The 18,603-nt window shown below is 45.2% G+C and overlaps 1 protein-coding gene across 1 annotated transcript; it reads right to left on the reverse strand.

The window, feature by feature from the left end:
- Window positions 1–625: 625 nt before the first annotated feature.
- On the reverse strand, window positions 626–1,603 carry foxg1d (forkhead box G1d). Its single transcript, XM_051652252.1, has one exon. The coding sequence runs from the start codon at window positions 1,601–1,603 to the stop codon at window positions 626–628; it is 978 nt and encodes a 325-aa protein (XP_051508212.1).
- Between the last annotated feature and the right edge of the window lie 17,000 nt (window positions 1,604–18,603).

Consider the following 18,603-nt stretch of genomic DNA (forward strand, 5'->3'; position numbering starts at 1 on the left):
TTAAATGTTGGCCAGTTCAATGTTATCTGTTAAAGGTTAGCCTACCAAAAATCATTAATTCCACGTATTGCATTGTAATATTGCGTTTCCTTTATCGAGGTCAAGGATGACAAGACTGTCTTTTTGTATTTTAACATAATCACTGTCTGATACATTTGACATCTGTGAGATCGCATTTTCATACATCCCATATTCCACTATATGTGTGTTACAGTGCGTGATTGACAAAAGACACAACCTATACACAAACCTCATGAAAGAAAACACAAAAATGCATATGCATACCTAAACATTATAATAACGGTCTGCAGTCTGTTTTGGGGACCTGAGAAAATATTTGAAAGCTTTGAATGTCTGTGATTCATTTTCTTTTCATCACTAACCCTCTTCACAAGTTCACAGTCAACAGTCGCAACATTTTGTTTATCGTGCTATGGATGAATGAGTGGTCACAATGACATTACATTTAAGAAATAATATATAAATTAATCAAATTCATAGCACTAGATTTCTAACAACAGTCTGGCGTTACATCGCATACTGCTAAACAATGTTTGCGCTTTATGGAAGTTTCGTAACTCACGCACCCTCCAGTCGTTTTTATTTATTGCCTCTTTAAATTCCATCATTTAAAAAATGAATCTGAGGTGACTCCGGGGAAACCGCTTGACACAACAGACGAGAAAGATGATAAAGTCGTCCGTAGGGTGTCGGTGAATGATGTCTGCTGAGAGCTGACCGTGTTGTGCTGCAAATAGCCTGACTGGACCGATAATAACCCGACGGGAGACGAACTCATCCCGTAACTGTTGCTCAACCCAAGCGGACCGCTAGAACTCGCTAGAATGGGTCGCGTCGGATCCCTGTCGCCTATATGCTCCACTCCAGAGACGAAAGAACCGTAACTGTGACCGTGATTCAGAAATCCAGCTGACGTTCCGGTGTAATGTGGATGGTGTAAAGATAATAACGGCGATATTTGCCAGTACAGAGGATTATTCGCCGTCTCATTTCTTCCCAAGCCCAATGGGGAAAACCGAAGCCCTCGCTTAAGAGCCAGTTTTCCTCTAGAAGTGGCCGAGCGCCTCCGGAGTTTGCCCGTCGTCCCACCGATAAAAACATCATCGCTCGAAGGATCTAACATCCAATAGTTGCCTTTCCCCGGGTCGTCGTAATGTCTCGGCACTTTGACAAAACATTTATTGAGACTTAAATTGTGACGGATGGAGTTTTGCCAGCCCTGCTTGTGCTCGCGGTAAAACGGAAAATTCTTCATGATAAACTCGTAGATTCCGTTAAGTGTTAATCTCTTCTCCGGGCTTTGTCTAATAGCCATCATTATCAGCGCGTTGTAACTAAACGGCGGCTTGTCGAGCTTCCCGCTTTTGGTGCTTTCTTCTGCATCTTTGACTTTCATTGCGTCCAGCGCCGAGGACTCCTGCGTCTCGATGGGATCCGGAGATGGTTTGGAATTGGTTCCCGGCGGCAGCTCGTGTTCCTCTGGAAGTCTCATGTCCTGTCTGTCACTTTTGGATGGAAGCAGTATACTCTTGATACTGAATGAAGTCGATCTCTGCAACGTCGTCGATTCTGTCTGATCCATCCTGTATTAACGCGTTTCAAATCAAAGGTCAGGTGTGTGAAAACAGTTCTTGGAACAGAGAGGAGTCCGAACTGGGAAAAAGACACTCCTAATTGAGGAGGTTCCGCGGTATCTTTATGTCACAGAAGGGGTGGAGCCTCGACTGGATTGTTTTTAAGAATGAACTGAACATCAGTTTATATTCATTGTGGGGATCAAATGGGGTCTGCGGCCTATAATATGAAAATGTAAAGATAGCTAATGAGTCGTAATATTATTAAATTACAAAAATAAGTGTATTTCCAATAATATTGCATATTTTGTCCAACTGAAATGCTCAATGGAAGGTAGGCATTGATTTTCAGTTTGGATAAAGAGGTACATTTACTGGTATTAACACCAGGAAGGTTTTCTATAGACCATTTCAAGGATGTTAACAATAACAAAGGAATTAGAACGCAACTATTCCTGAATCACTTCAGCTGTCATTACCTGATTCTTTAAATAAGGCTCTGAGTTAACACATTTCCTCAAAGAACATCAAACGTTTAGCTGAAGTGCCTTATCCAGACGTGTGACTGATACTGAGCGTCTACAGGAGAGAGGTGATGAAATCATATCTTAGTTTAGATGCTCACATTTTTTTCCTCAGCGGAGAGATCAGGAATATTGGATCTTTCCTATAATAATCAATGAAGCTGTTCAATAAAGCTGTCTGTGTGACCTGCGGACAAGGTGAGGATGTTTTTTTTTATTTTTTTTTATTTATTTATTTTTTTTTTTTGTGTTCCTAAGTCATTTAGGATACAAGTGTCTGCTAAATGACTAAATGAAATAGTAAATGACTTGCGCAGCTTCATTCATTATAATGGGAGTGATCTACAGTCTTTTAGAGCTCTACCTCTCAAACTTACAATTAGTTGGCATAAATTCTGTTCACCTCCCAGAGATCAGATGTGTGCTACAGTTGAGGCACAGGCACAACATGGTCCACGTTTGAATAATGTCAATCGTGTTAACATGAGTAACATTACTTATGTCAGTCACTATGAATGAAGCGCCTCCCGCTGTTGTTTTGAACGAGGGTGCGTTCCATTCAGAAGTGTCACCCCTATGCCCTATTCCCTTCGAAGACTTTACCATCCACTCTGAGAGCTTTGAAAGGCTAAAAGGTGTGGGACTCAAAAATAAGGGTCATTGGAACTCACTTTTGAAGTCATTTTTATTGGAAATTCTGTTTGAAGCGATCTTTCAGCATGACTATCATGATTGTTCTCCCTTCAAACTGCCCTTCAGAGGGTGATTTATCCCGTTTCAAACAGTCTGAGTTCGACAACTAGCAGGAAATGTTCAAGGAACAAAAAGACGTCTTTTAATGGCCTATACTAAGGGCGCATTGCCCATTCCGTGAATCCCCAAAACAATATGCATAAAATAACACCGTTAAATCATACTGTATGTGTTAGCTGGGTTACTTTTAATGTAAACAACACCCTGGTAAAACTGTCCTGAATTGTCATTGACTGAAAATGCTAATATTGGCTATATAAAGATATTAAATATAATAGAAGTCTGAGTATCACGGTTTTAGGAATTCAGTGAATGCTAATTAAATGTAAACATAATGCAAACATGTACATCATCAATTGTGTCGTCATCTCCCTTTTCCATGGAAGAGGTGATAATGCTGTTGATGTCTCGCTAAATGAAAGAAAAACTAAATAATGTCAATGTAAAAGCATTCCATTACTGGTGTTGCTGTGGCTTTGAATAAAAAGGTTTTAGAAATATAATGAATTTGCTTGATTGATTTGCGTGCTTTGCTACCTCATTTCTATCACAGAAGATGTTGTGAATGATTACAGGCCTATCACGTGCTTTGCTACAGCAGCGCACACACCTTGTTTCTATGTCTGACAGAGTGGAACGTTTTTGAGACGGACTTCAGAGAACGAGGTGAGGCACCTGTTCACAACAAACATATTACTATAACATTCAGATGTTACTTGCTGTTAAGTTGAAGAAAATGTAACCTTAGTTTCATAGTGTGAATGTTATAATGATAGGGATGGGACAATATATCGAATAACGAACCATATAAATTTTGCCTTGATGTTTCCACATTTGCAACATTGCTTTCTGTCCATGTGATCATAAATGAAATGGTCCATCAAACATCATAATCTCTCTGTTGCTTTTTTCTACACTGTTTACCAGGTTCGCACAAGTTCCTTGAAGTGCTTAAAGGGATAGTTCACCCAAAAATGAAAAAATTCTCTCATCATTTACTCACCCTCATGATATCCCAGGTGTGTATGACTTTCTTTCTTCACCAGAACACATTTGAAGAAAAATATCTTAACTCAGTAGGTCCTTAAAATGCAAGTGAATGGAGATTTCTCTTTTAAAGCTCCAAATATCAGAGATAGTCAGCATAAACATCATTCATATGACAACAGCTGTTAAATGAATGTCTTCTAAAGTGATATGATTGCTTTTGGTGTGAAAAAGATAAATATTTAAGTACTTTGTTTAACTCTAAATCATCACTTCCAGTAACAAGTGTTCCCTATCTGTCACTCACTCAACATTGTGTCGATGTAGTGACCTAGGGGTCACTCTTGGGAGCCCCAAACACCTCTGCTTTTTTGAAAAAAGACCAAAGGGAATTGGCGAGTGGAATTTGCACGCAACTCCCCCAGACATGCGGATATAAAAGGAGCTGGTATGCAACCACTCATTTAGATTTTCTCTTCGGAGCCGAGCGGTTGTATTCAGTGCACTGAATTCAATTCCCTCCAAAGACGCACCTCAAAACTGCTGGATTTACGACGCCTTTCAGCGGCTTCTCCCCCTCTGCACCCGTGGAGTGCAGAGAACGCCCCTGGGCACTTTGGCAGAGCGAAAATAAGAGAGTATATTCTAAAAGAGTATATTTTTATTCACAAAAAGAGCGGCACACACGGAACGTCTTTTTAAAGATGGAATTCCGTTTGAGTGTTATTCCTTGTTGCAGTCGTTATCTCTCCGCTTCTGATGGTCACGATCGCTGTCTTACATGTCTGGGCACTGCCCACGCGGAGACATCATTCGTGGATAAGTCATGTCCTCATTGCGAGAACATGACCATGGCAATGTTGCGGTCGCGGCTTGCTTTCGTAAGAACCCACCCCAGCGGCTCCCAGCACCGGTCCTACTACCTACGGGTTTGAGGCCGCGTCGGTTAGCACTGGGGGCAATTTGGGGACATCAATGGGACCACCTCCGCCGGGTATCCCCCCACGGACCCCCCATTCCCCAGCACACTCGCTTGCCCTGGTCGGGCGCTCGGACAAGACACACCGGCTCGTCTCAGGGCGAGTTTGACCTCTCGTTCGGAGCTCGGGAAGACGATGAGTTATTGAGTGCAGCATCAGAGAGCGGGCTCGTCCAGTCTGACGCAGAGGCTTCGGCTGGGCATCCTCCTTCGGGAATGGTCGTCCAGTCTCAGGCCGACGCGGAAATGACAGACATACTTTCCCGGGCGGCCACGAGCGAACCCTCCACTCTCCCCTGAACCCTCGCGGCTTGACGATTGGTTCCTAGGCTCAGGGCGCTGCCCACGGCCATGCCCTGGTCCCTTTCTTTCCGGAAGTGCATGAGGAGCTGACAAGATCGTGGGATGCACCTTTCACTGCCTGGTCCTGGTCTTTCAGCTCCCCCGCTCTCACTACCCTCGATGGTTGAGCGGCCAGGGGGTATTCGGTGATCCCCCAGGTGGATAATGCGCTCGCGGTGCACTTGTGTCCCGAGAGCGCCGCCACCTGGCGCGGGCACTCAAAGCTCCCATCCAGGGCCTGTAGGTTTACGTCGTGACGACTGTGGCCTGCGGTGCCACTGGACAAGCTGCCTCCGCCCTGCACGCCATGGCTCTCCTGCAAGTACACCAAGCCAAGGCACTAAAAGAACTGCATGAGGGTATTTCTGACCCAGGATTAATGCAGGAACTGCGCTCGGTGTCCGACCTTGCTCTCCGGGTGACGAAGGTCACGGCGCAGTCTCTCGGGCAGGCGATGTCCACCCTGGTGGTCCAGGAGCGCCACCTTTGGCTCAACTTGGTCGAGATGGGAGAGGCAGACAAGGCACGGTTCCTTGACGCCTCCATTTCCCAGGTTGGCCTGTTTGGCGACACCGTCGAGGACTTTGCCCAGCAGTTCTCGGCGGTGAAGAAGCGGACAGAGGCCTTACAACATATCCTGCCAAGGCAGGGCTTAAGACCCCACACCCTGTCTGCTCATCGCAAAGGGCGTCCTCCTGCAGCAACAACACCGGCTCCACAGGAAGCAGATGCCACCCATCTCGTGGCCGGCCGCTAAGAACCCGGGAAGGCTTCGAAGTGCCCCTGAGATGGGCGACCCAGGGGCGAGGAGACCCGCTTCTCTGGAGCTGGTCGACAGACCACTCCATCCACCGGTGGAGGGCCGGGAGGAGAATCTTTTGACACTGCATGCCCAGGAGGCTGCGACACCCAAAAGCGTGACAAAAGAATGGTTTCCTCGTCTCCGGGGTCACATGTCCGCTGCGCACGGCCGTCGTCACGACCACCATCCACCTTCCCATTTTAGCAGGTATGGCGCTCCAGTGGCAGACCCCCCGCCCCTGTGCGCCCAGTTGTGGCACAAACACGCCCACACGGGATTGGTTCCGGTGGACTATGGGGACGAGATTCCTCCGCCCCACTCCTCGGCCAGTCTTATGGTGGGCGGCAGGAGCCAGGTAAGTGCTTCGATGTCCCTGGACTCAGCACGGCCACAGGGCTCAAGACCCCTCGATGTGGCACCTCAAGATCCACCCCGCCACGAGGCCCCACCCGCTGGTACGTCCAACGTGATCATTCCCTTGGTCCCCCTCGCCCGGAGTTTGGGTGCGTGGCTCGTGCTTTCCAACCTGTCGCAATGGCTGACCCGGACCGTCCGACTCAGCTACGCGATTCAGTTCGCCAGGCGCCCGCCCAGGTTCAGCGGCGTCCGCTTCACCTCGGTGAAGGGCGAGAATGCCGCTACCTTGCATGCGGAGATCATGACCCTTCTGCGCAAGGGCGTGATAGAGCCTGTTCCTCCAGCTGAGATGAAGAAAAGGTTCTACAGCCCTTACTTCATCGTACCGAAGAAAGGCGGTGGGTTGCGACCAATCTTTGACCTGCGAGTACCGAACCGGGCTTTGCACAGACTCCCGTTCAGGATGCTGACACAAAAGCACATTCTGGCGAGCATCCGGCATCGAGATTGGTTCGCGGCGGTAGACCTGAAGGACGCGTACTTCCACATCTCAGTCTTACCTTGACACAGACCCTTCCTGCGGTTTGCCTTCAAAGGCCAGGCATACCAGTACAAGGTCCTCCCCTTCGGCCTGTCCTTGTCCCCTCGTGTATTCACGAAGGTCGCAGAGGCAGCCCTTGCCCCGCTAAGGGAAGTGGCCATCCGCATCCCCAACTATCTCGAAGACTGGCTAATCCTAGCTCGCTCTCGAGAGTTGCTGTGTGCACACAGGGACCTCGTGCTCCGGCACCTCAGCCGACTGGGGCTTTGGGTCAACTAGGAAAAGAACAAGCTCTCCCCGGTTCAGAGCATCTCTTTTCTAGGTTTGGAGTTGGTCTCAGTCTCGATGATGGCACGCCTCATGAACGAGCGTGCACAGTCAGTGCTGAACTGTCTGAAGGTGTTCAGACGGAAGACAGCGGTTCCACTGAAACTTTTTCAGAGGCTCCTGGGGAATATGGCATCCTCAGCGGCGGCCACACCGCTCGGGTTGATGCATATGAGACCGCTTTAGCACTGGCTTCAGACTCGAGTCCCAAGATGGGTATGGTGCCACGGGACACATCGCGTGGCCATCACGGCGATCTGTCGCTGCCTCTTCAGTCCTTGGACCGACCTTGCATTTATACGGGCAGGGGTTCCCCTAGAGCAGGTCTCTAGGCACGTTGTGTTTACAACAGATGCCCCCAAGACGGGCTGGGGCGCTGTATGCAACAGGCACACAGCTGCCAGATCCTGGACTAGCCCGTGGCTGCGTTGGCACATCAACTGACTAGAGTTGTCAACCGTCAAGGCTTTGCGGTTGTGGGCAGTGCTATTGCCGTACCAGGCGGAGATGCAGCCAGTCAGGATGCTCTCTACAGTGCAGGTGTAGAACCGTGTGAGGATGTGGCGGTTCATTCCAAACTTCCCCAGCCATCTCAGGAAGAAGAGGCGCTGATGAGCCTTCTTTACAACGGCCTCAGTGTGGACGGACCATGTGAGTTCCTCAGTGATGTGGACACCCAGGAACTTGAAGCTGCTGACTCTCTCCACCGGTGCTCCATTGATGGTGATGGGGCTGTGTTCTCTTTCTCTTCTTCTGAAGTCCACCACAAGCTCCTTTGTCTTACTGATGTTGAGGGAGAGGCTGTGCTCCTGACACCAGTGTGTCAGAGTGTGCACCTCCTCTCTGTAGGCTGTTTCATCATTGTCAGTGATCAGATCTAGCACCATCGTATCATCAGCAAACTTAATGATGGCATTGGAGCTGTGTGTTGCCACACAGTCATGTGTGTACAGAGAATACAGGAGTGGGCTGAGAACACAGCCCTGCGGGGCTCCAGTGTTGAGGGTCAGTGATGAGGAGATGTTGCTGCCCATTTTAACCACCTGGCGTCTGCTTGACAGGAAGTCCAGGATCCAGCTGCACAGTGAGCCATTTAAGCCCAGAGCCCGGAGTTTCACATAAAGCTTGGAGGGCACTATGGTGTTGAATGTTGAGCTGTAGTCTACAAACAACATTCTCTCAAGTGTTCTTTTTTTCCAGGTGGGAGAGAGCAGTGTGTATTGTGGATGCAATGGCATCATCAGTGGAGCGGTTGTTGCGGTAAGCAAACTGCAATGGGTCCAGTGAGGGAGGCTGTCTGGACCCACGGCTTTGCGGATATTCACCCGTCGGAAGGATCGGGTTACATCCGCTACAGAGACGGAGAGTGAACTAACCTCTGTAGCTTTGGCCGCGAGAGCTCTCTCCGCGAGGGCGGTGTTATTTCTCTCGAAACAAGCATAAAAAGTATTTAGCTCATCCGGGAGAGAGGCAGCGGTGTTCACGGTGGAGTTTTTATTCCCTTTAAAGTCCGTGATGATGTTAATTCCCTGCCACATGCTTCTAGAGTTGGTGGTGTTGAACTGTCCTTCAATCTTGTCCCTGTACTGGCATTTTGCTGTTCTGATAACTGGCTTTTTTATGCTCCCCCGCGTTCCCGGAATTAAAAGCGGAGGTCCGCATATCAAGTGCCGTGCGAACATCCCTATTAATCCAAGGTTTCTGGTTCGGGTAGATCCGTATTATTTTGGTCAGAACGATGTCCTCTACGCACTTTCTGATGAAACACATTATGCTATCAGAGGCGGACCGGAACATCTCCCAGTCTGCGTGATCAAAACAGTCTTGTAGCATAGAGTCTGATTGGTCTGACCAGCACTGGATCGTTCTGAGGGTGGGTGCTTCCTGTTTCAGTTTCTGCCTGTAAGCGGGCAGAAGCAGAATGGAAAAGTGGTCCGATTTGCCAAATGGTGGGCGGGGGAGGGATTTTTAGCCATCCCGGAAGAGAGTGTAGCAATGGTCCAAAACCCGGTCCCCTCGTGTGTTAAAACTAATGTGTTGGTGGTATTTTGGTGCGACTGATTTGAGATTGGCTTTGTTAAAGTCCCCGGTCACAATGAACATGGCCTCAGGGTGCGCGGTTTCCTGCTCGCTTATAATCCCGTACAGTTCCTTGAGCGCCCGGTCTGTGTTGGCTTGTGGCGGGATGTACACAGCAGTGATAATGACCGCTGTGAATTCCCTCGGTAGCCAGAATGGTCAACACAGAAGCATAAGAAATTCCAAATCAGGAGAGCAGAAAGACTTGATAGAATGTACGTTCCTCTGATCACACCAGGATTTGTTGATCATAAAACATACACCACCACCTCTGCTTTTACCTGAGAGGTCTTTCGCTCTGTCCGCTCGGTGCACGGAGAACCCCGCAGGTTCAATGGCTGAGACTGGAATCTCTGCAGACATCCAAGTTTCTGTAAGGCAGATAATGCAGCAGTCCCTTGTCTCTCATTGGAAAGAGATCCATGCTCTCAGCTCGCAGAGCTTGTTAGGAGAGGCTGGAGGTGTGGCTGTCCCCCTCCACCTTGAAGGTGTATGTAGCCGCTATTTTGGCTCATCACGATGCAGTAGATGGTAAGTACTTGGGGAAGCACAACTTGATCATCAGGTTCCTGAGAGGCGCTAGGAGGTTGAATCCCTCCGGACTGTGCCTCGTCCCCTCGTGGGACCTCTCTGTAGTCCTTCGGGGTATACAGGGAGCTCTCTTTGAGCCCTTGGAGTCAGCTGAGCTTAAGGCACTCTCTTTGAAGACTGCCCTCCTGACTGCGCTCACTTCCATCAAAAGGGTAGGGGACCTGCAGGTGTTCTCTGTCAACGAATCATGCCTGGAGTTCAGTCCGGGTTACTCTCACATGATCCTGAGACCCCGACCGGGCTTTGTGCCCAAGGTTCCCACAACCCCTTTTAGGGATCAGGTGGTGAACCTGCAAGCGCTGCCCCAGGAGGAGGCAGACCCAGCCGTGGCGTTGCTGTATCCGATGCGAGCTTTATGCATCTATTTGGATCGCACGCAGAGCTTTAGAAGCCCCGAGCAGCTCTGTGTCTGCTTTGGTGGACAGCAGAAAGGAAGCACTGTCTCCAAACAGAGGATCGCCCACTGGGTCATTGGCGCCATCACGATGGCATATCAGGCTCAGGATGTGCCACCCCCTGCGGGGTTACGAGCCCACTCTACCAGGAATGTGGCGACCTCCTGGGCCCATCTGCAGAGCAGCGGGCTGGGCAGCACCCAACACCTTTGTGAGGTTCTACAATCTCTGGGTTGAGCTGGTCTCGTCCCATGTATTGGCAGTCACGAGCAGGTAAGTTCCGGGACAGCTGGCCGGGTGTACCGCTTGCGCATAGTGCCTTTCCCCTCCCTTGAGGTGAAGACGTGCGCTCTTGACTCCCAGTCGTGTTCACAGACTGTGATCCCTGGATGACTTTCCTCCTTAGCCCTCTGGCAGTTGAGTTTGCGGAGAAACTCGCTGCCGGCCCAGTACGTGCGCTAATGAGACCCTGTACTGGGGTAGGTGCTCCACATGTGCTGGATCCCCGAAGGCGACCCCATGTAATATCTTCCGCAAGATCGTTTCCCTGTTGGTAAACTGCATTTTCCTCGGGCAGAGGCCCCTCTGCCCCCGGTCGCCGTGTTTTGTAGAAACTCCTCCCCCTTCAGGTAGGACCTACCATGGGACCTCTCCACATGACATACTTCCGGCAAGACTCAATAAGACCATGTGACGTATTCCACTCAAAATACCCCCCCCCCCCTTTTTTGGATGGGGTGTGGTCTCCGTGGTGTCTTCCCCTTGGGAGGGACACCCCCCGACGCAGACACTTATGACTTGTTCCTGAAAGACCGTTCAACGCTCATAATAGCATTGGGGGAGGTTACGTGATGGCCTGGTGCGCTGGCTACGAGGCACACAGCGGTCTGCCCATCACACACCGCCAGTTCACGTAACACAGTTCAGATAGTTGTGGCGTTTTGTATAGGGACCCCTAGTGTCACTACATCGACACAACGTCGAGTGAGTGACAGATAGGGAATGTCATGGTTACTCTCGTAACCTCCGTTCCCTGATGGAGGGAACGAGACATGTGTCCCTCTTGCCACAATGCTGAACTACCCGCTGAAATGGGCGGGACCTGGTCTCGGCTCCTCAGCACAAAACCTGAATGAGTGGTTGCATACCAGCTCCTTTTATTCCCATATGTCCGGGGGAGTGGCATGTAAATTCCACTTGCCAATTCCCATTGGCCTTTTTTAAAAAAGCAGAGGTGTTTGAGGCTCCCAAGAGTGACCCCTAGTGTCACTACATCAACATCCATCCATAAGGGAACAGAGGTTATGAGAGTAACCATGATGGTATGTGCGTGACATAATCGCATTGGCATGTGCGACACAGCCGGAAGAGCAGCGCTGTTTACAAGTGAGGAGGAACACTGTACAGAAGCTTGGTTGGTTTTGGTTTAGATATGTATTTATCTGTTTCTTTACTTACAACGGTGCATTTGTGTGCTTATCCTGGATGTCTCAACCGAGAAGAGAACGTGAGATTACGTCTGTATCATGGCAACGCAAATATGTCACGTGAGAGACCGCTTGAACTCCATCCTCTCGTGAAGCTTACTGGAAGCGATGATTTAGAGTTAAAAAGTACTTAAATATCTAAAGCACTTATAATAATATCTTTTTTTGCACCAAAATCGATCGTATCACTTTAGAAGACATTAATTTAACAGCTGTTGTCGTATGGATGACGTTTATGCTGACTGTCTCTGATATTTGGAGCTTTAAAAGAGAAATTTCCATCCACTTGCATTTTAAGGACCTACTGAGTTAAGATATTTTTCTATTTTTCTTCAACTGTGTTCAGCAGAAGAAAGTAATACACACCTGGGATATCATGAGGGTGAGTAAATAATGAGAAATGTTTCATTTTTGGATTAACTATCCCTTTAAACTGCTTGAATTTAGCTTTTAGATTTTATTTTCTTTCTTGCAAGAAATACTGTATATCCCTGAGATTGGCTAGGGATAGAAACAAGTACAGCTGCAACTTTGAAAATTTATATTGTGTATTACTGAACTCTATTCTGATGAGAAATTCTAATGTGCATTTTGCTCAAACATTTTTCTAAAAAATAAAACATTTTCTGTCATACTTTTTTCATTTAGGTGTTTTGTCGAATTGATTTTATGTTGAATCCTGAACATTTTATCATACATTGAAACAAATCATGAAATAACTATATCGTCCTAATGCTATTCAAAATCTAATGAAAGTATTATAATTTTCCTGGCCCTGTCAATGTCAGCTTTTTTATTTTTTTATTTTTTTGTTTTAGTAATTTCTTTTTTGTATAGCGCTTTTCACAACACGCATCGTTTCAAAGCAGCTTTACAGAAAATCATGCATTAACAGAAAATTAAACTGTAATATCTATAAAGTCTTAGAGTGACCATTGTGTAGTTTGATTAAATATGATTGTAAATTGTGTATAAAAATGTAATTATTAAAGAATAATTGTATTTAGAACCCCTGTGAGCAAGCTGAAGGTGACTGTGGCATGGAACACAAAACTCCATAAGATGTTAGTTAATGGAGAAAAATAACCATGAGAGAAACCAGACTCACTGTGGGGGTCAGTTCCCCTCTGGCTAAACAGCATGAATATAATGCCAATATTAGTTATTTGTGTGCAGTGCATGGTTTAAGACTAGTAAACTAATTAAGTGTTAAGGTCAGTGTTTAAAAAAAGGTTTTCTATTAACTATAAGATTAATGACTTATGTCTTTAAATTCCATCCTGGATTAACTGCAGAAGTTCACATTGACGCATTGTCCTTTGTTAGTTGGCTGATGAAGGCTTTTGTTGGCAATTAAATGATAGTCTATGTATTCTATTTTAAGAGTGTAGTCCATCAATAGACAAAGTTGATGCAGGCAGAGATCAATGAGGTGCATCACAGTTTAACCAGCAGGTCATTTCGGTGAGGTTCAGTGGGGTCCATGGTTCAGGCTGTGGCATATGACGTATCCAATGTCTTACAGTTGGAGTTGACATCAGTTCATCCTCTGAAGTCCACCGTAAAAGACTGAAGTGATGTCTGGCTAGTACTGGCTGTAGTTTGTCGTCATCACTCAGCGACACATAGCAGTGGAGTCCGACACCAAGCATGAACGGAGCTGGATCTGGTCGGCTCTGGTAACCTTGGGATATGAATTTGGTTCATGGCTGAGACATGGAAACAAACAGAATAATATTAGCGTAGATGCCATTCAATTTTATGCAGAGTTATAGATCATGAAAGATGTTTCTGGTTCCGGCAGACCTAACTAAAGCTGCCTTATTGTGAGTTGATGGATAAATTAGGTGTATGCCTGGCTAAATAGATGAGTCTTTAGTCTAGACTTAAACTGAGTGAGTTAGGGAGACTATTCCATAGTTTAGGAGCCAAATAGGAAAAGGAACTACCTCTTTTGTGGATTTTGATATTCTAGGAACTATTAACAAGCCAGAATTTTGTGATTGTAATGAACGTGATGGAATATAGTGTGTCAGAAGGTCACTTAAGTACTGTAGAGTTTGACCAAAGCTTTGTATGGTAGTACAACATTTTTAAATGAATACGAAATTTAACAGGTAGCCATTGTAACAGTGATAAAATGGGGCTAATATGATCATATTTCTTGGTTCTAGTCAGCACTCTGGCTGCTGCATTTTGAACCAGTTGAAGTTTATTTATTGAACTTGCAGTACATCCTCCCAATAATGCATTACAATAATCTAGTCTTGAGGTCATGAGCGCATTAATTCGTTTTTCGGCATCAGCAACGGAGAGCATGTGTCATAACTTAGCAATATTTCTGAGGTGGAAGAATGCTGTTCTACAAACATAGGATATTAGATTTTCAAAGGACATTTTGGTATCAAATATAACACCTAAATTCTATGCTGTAGAAGATGACAGCAGTACATCCATCGAGAGTAAAATTATATTTTAGCAGCTTATATTTAGAGATTTTTTGTCCAATAATTAGTACCTCTGTTTTGTCGTTATTGAGTAGAAGGAAATTTCTGGCCATCCAATCTTTGATTTCATTGATACACTCTGCTAATTTGGATAATTGTGAATTTTCATTGGGTTTAGAAGAAGTATAAAGTTGGGTCTTGTCAGCATAACAGTGGAAACTTTGATAATATCTCCGAGGGGAAGCATATATAAGGAGAAAAGCAGAGGCCCTAGATCTGATCCCTGTGGCACTCCAAACTTTTGTTTGATTTGACAATTCCTCGTTTACACATACAAAGTGGTAGCGGTCTGATAATTAGGACCTAAACCTTGCTAATATAAGTCCACTAATGCCAATATAATTCTCCAGCCTATTCAAGAGAATGTTGTGATCTATCGTGTCGAAGGCAGCACTAAGATCTAAAAGCACTATAAGAGAAATGCAGCCGCGATCAGATGATAAGAGCAAGTCATTAGTAACTCTGATGAGTGCAGTCTCTGTACTGTGATGGGGCCTAAATCCTGACTGAAATTGTTCATATATACCATTTCTCTGTAGAAATTAACATAGTTGGGAGGACACTGCCTTTTCTAGTATTTTCGACATAAATGGTAGATTTGAAATCATTTTATAATTAGCCAATTTTCCAGGATCAAGCTGTGGCTTCTTAATAAGCGGTTTGATAACTGCCATTTTAAAGTTTCATGGGACATATCCTAAGGATAGCGAGGAGTTAATAATATTAAGAAGAGATTACAGGGAATACATCTTTTAAGAGCTTAGTTGCTGTTGGATCTAAAATACATGTTGTGGCTTTTGATTTTTTGATACGTTTTGTAAGCTCTTCATGACCTATGACAGCGAAGGATTGAAGTTGCTCGTGAGGAAACTTATGAGACTGTGACTGAGGTGCTGTGACAGTTGATTGCATAATTCCAATTTGATTTCTGATTATTTCAATTTTATCAGTAAAGAAATTCATGAAGTCATTACTATTGTCCTGCGACAGAATATCTGGTTCAGTCGAGGCTTTATTCCTGACCAATTTAGCCACAGTGTTTAATAAAAACCTAGGATTGTTGTGGTTATTTTCTATGGGTTTGCTAAAATATGCTGACCTGGGCAGCTTTCAGTGCCTGTCTGTAAATACAAGATCTGATAGAATATTTGCATATTCACCAAGGAAATCTGAGTATGGCCCGGGTGATCTATATTCTGTAGCAAGGGCAAAAGACGACCACAATTTATTATTTATAACTGACGGTGTTACATTAAGCATTATTAGTTTAAAAGACTTAAACTTTTATCCTGTCCTCTGAGTAACACCAAAAACTGTAAATTGTAGCAACACCTCCTCCTCGACCCTTCAGACGAGGCTCATGTTTATAACAATATCCTGGGGGAGTATATTCATTTAAACTAATATATTCATCCGGTTTAAGCCAGGTTTCAGTCAAACAGAGCGCATCCAAACTATGATCTGTAATAATTTCATTTACAATTAGTGCTTTGGTTGAAAGAGATCTAATGTTTAGTAGCCCTACCTTTATATGATGTTTATCTTAAATTATTATTTATTTATTTATTTATTTATTTTTTACATTTGACCTTAATCAAATTTTTTTCTAAATGATTTAGGGAGGGGTTTGTGTTTGGTTGTTCAGGGAACAGACACAGTCTCTATATGATATCTAGGTGATACAAGGTCTCTATGTGTTGTAGTTTATGTGAACTGTGTGATGTCTCAAGGCAGCTAGCAGACATTCAGACTAACCAGTTTGTCTGCTTCCTGACCTGGGCCCCAGTTAGTCAAATACTATCACTATTAAGATTATAAACCAGATTACTATAGAGGAGAGCATCACCTTCCCTGGAGAGATGGAGTCCATCTCTCTTTATCAGGTCAGGTCTACCCCCAAAAAACTCTTTTTACCATTTTTGTCAAAACTGTACAAATTATTCATATGTGTGACAGTAAATAAATGAGTTAGATAAAAACCAACCCAGGCATAATCATATTAGATTACCTATTTAGTGAAATCTAAAAGATTGTTACTGATTGCAATTTTAGTCATGCAATCAGTACCAGATTAGCTGCATTTCAGAAGTTAAAATCTACCTTACACTGTTAGCTGTCAAGATACTGCAGTGGCAGATTCTCAGGGCCAGCAAAGCCTTCTCTGCTCACCTAACATGCCTAAAATAAAAATTTTTATCATCTTTTAATTCTCATTCACCTTTTTGCCCATGAATTTTCAATCACTTTCAACTCCTAATTCATCTACAAATGAAAAGGGGAAAAAAGAATAGTTTATCCAATCAGCCTGTTTCACAAATAGCAGGAAACAGGAAAGATTTTCTTTGGGCTGATTTTCACTTCAAGCTAATTGGTAAGTGCTTTTTGCAATGTTATAGCAACATCAGGAGTTTTATAAGTGTAAATTAGGCTGGCTGGAGCATTCAGTGTCGGTTCAAGTTTTGAAATGTAACCGTGTACCCTTACGAAACAAAATTTATTGCAAGCAACATTTTAATCGCAAATATTATTAGATGATTTATTAGACCTCCTTGGTTTTGGCTTTCGTGCATGGACGTGTTTTTAATCTGTCAAATGGTATTATTATTTGACTGTGACGTAATGTATGATGTCCATAGGGTGTCCAATTGATGTCCAATTGGAAGAGTTTTTGGGGAAGACCTGACCTGCTAAAGAGAGACGGACTCCATCCCTCCAGGGAAGGTGCCGCTCTCCTCTCTAGTAATTTGGCTCATAGTTTTAATAGTGATAGTATTTGACTAACTGGGTCAGGAAGCTGACAAACTGGTTAACCCGAACGTCTGCTTGCTTTTTGGATAACCCTTTGTTTTGTTTGCCTGATTGGACTGATTGTTTGGTAGATTGGATTTAACTGCCTGCTTACCGACTACATCTATCTGCCTGCCGATTTGGATTGTTTGCTTGTGTTCTCTAATAAACTTCCTGCACATGGATCCTAACACCATCTCCATGGCCAGTTCATTACAGAATACTTCGCCTACCATCAATCCAGCAGAAGTCTCACAGCTCTGGGCAGCATTCGCACACCAGTGCGAGGTTTTAAAGGGTTATCAAGACCAGCTGAACAACTTACGAGCTGTTAACGAATGTTTGACTCATTACATTCATTCACTGCCAGCTCCCCATGCTGAACCGGTAAGCTTTGCTCACCCTGATAAGTTTAATGGTTCTGCTGAAAAGTGCCGGGTTTTTTTAACGACAACGCAAAGTCTATTTTTCCAATCAAACTGAATCATTTAATCATGACACCAAGAAATGTGCCTTTATGATGTCACTGCTTACCAGTAAAGCACTCGATTGGGCCGCCGCTGTTTGGGACAAATCCAGGTCTCGTTTGACTACTTCGTTCAACAAATCCACAAAGTTTTCGAGTATCCAGCAGGTGGTCAAGGTATTTCTGTTCAGCTGCTTCATCTACGCCAAGGTCTTAAATCCACAGTGGATTATGCAGTTCTGTTCAGGACACTAGTGGCTCAGAGTGGGTGGAACGATGTTGCTCTGAAGTCTGTTTTCCATGAGGGGCTAAACCTAAAACTCAGGGTGGAACTGACATGCAAGGGTGAGGGTACTACTCTTTCTGAATTCATAACCATGACTATCAAGATGGATAACCTGCTTCAGAATGCTCCACGGCCTCAGTTTCTCTCCACCTCTAATTCTACAGTCTCAGTACAGGCCAAGGCATCCACTGAACTTCTTTCCAATACGGCCCCACCGAGAAGCAAGGCCTACCCATTGTCACGCCCTGTGACCCTCACCATGGAAAATTACATCGAGGAGGCCCTTGCCTCCAGTTACATCCATCCCTCCACCTCCCCAGCAGCTGCAGGCTTTTTTGTGGAGAAGAAAGATGGGGGTCTCCGTCCATGTATTGATTATCGAGGCCTGAACTCTGTCACCACTAAGTACTGTTACCCACTGCCACTTATCCCCTCAGCCCTTGAACAACTCCGTGAAGCAAAGATCTACACCAAGCTTAATCTAAGGAGTGTTTATAACCTCATCAGGATTCGAGAGGGAGATGAGTGGAAAACTGCATTCATCACCACCAGGGGGCACTATGAATATTTGGTCATGCCGTATGGACTTGCTAACGCCCCCTCTGTTTTGCAGTCGTTTATCAGTGAGATTTTCAGAGACTTATTGAATCATTGTATGGTGGCCTACATTGACGACGTTCTTATCTACTCTCAAGACAAGATACAGCATATACAGCATGTCAAGATGGTCCTATCACATCTCCAGAAACAGCAGCTTTTTGACATGACAGAGAAATGTGAGTTTCATACCTCTCATAC

This window comes from Myxocyprinus asiaticus, chromosome 23 (assembly GCF_019703515.2).
Source record: "Myxocyprinus asiaticus isolate MX2 ecotype Aquarium Trade chromosome 23, UBuf_Myxa_2, whole genome shotgun sequence".
Classification (NCBI taxonomy): domain Eukaryota; kingdom Metazoa; phylum Chordata; class Actinopteri; order Cypriniformes; family Catostomidae; genus Myxocyprinus; species Myxocyprinus asiaticus.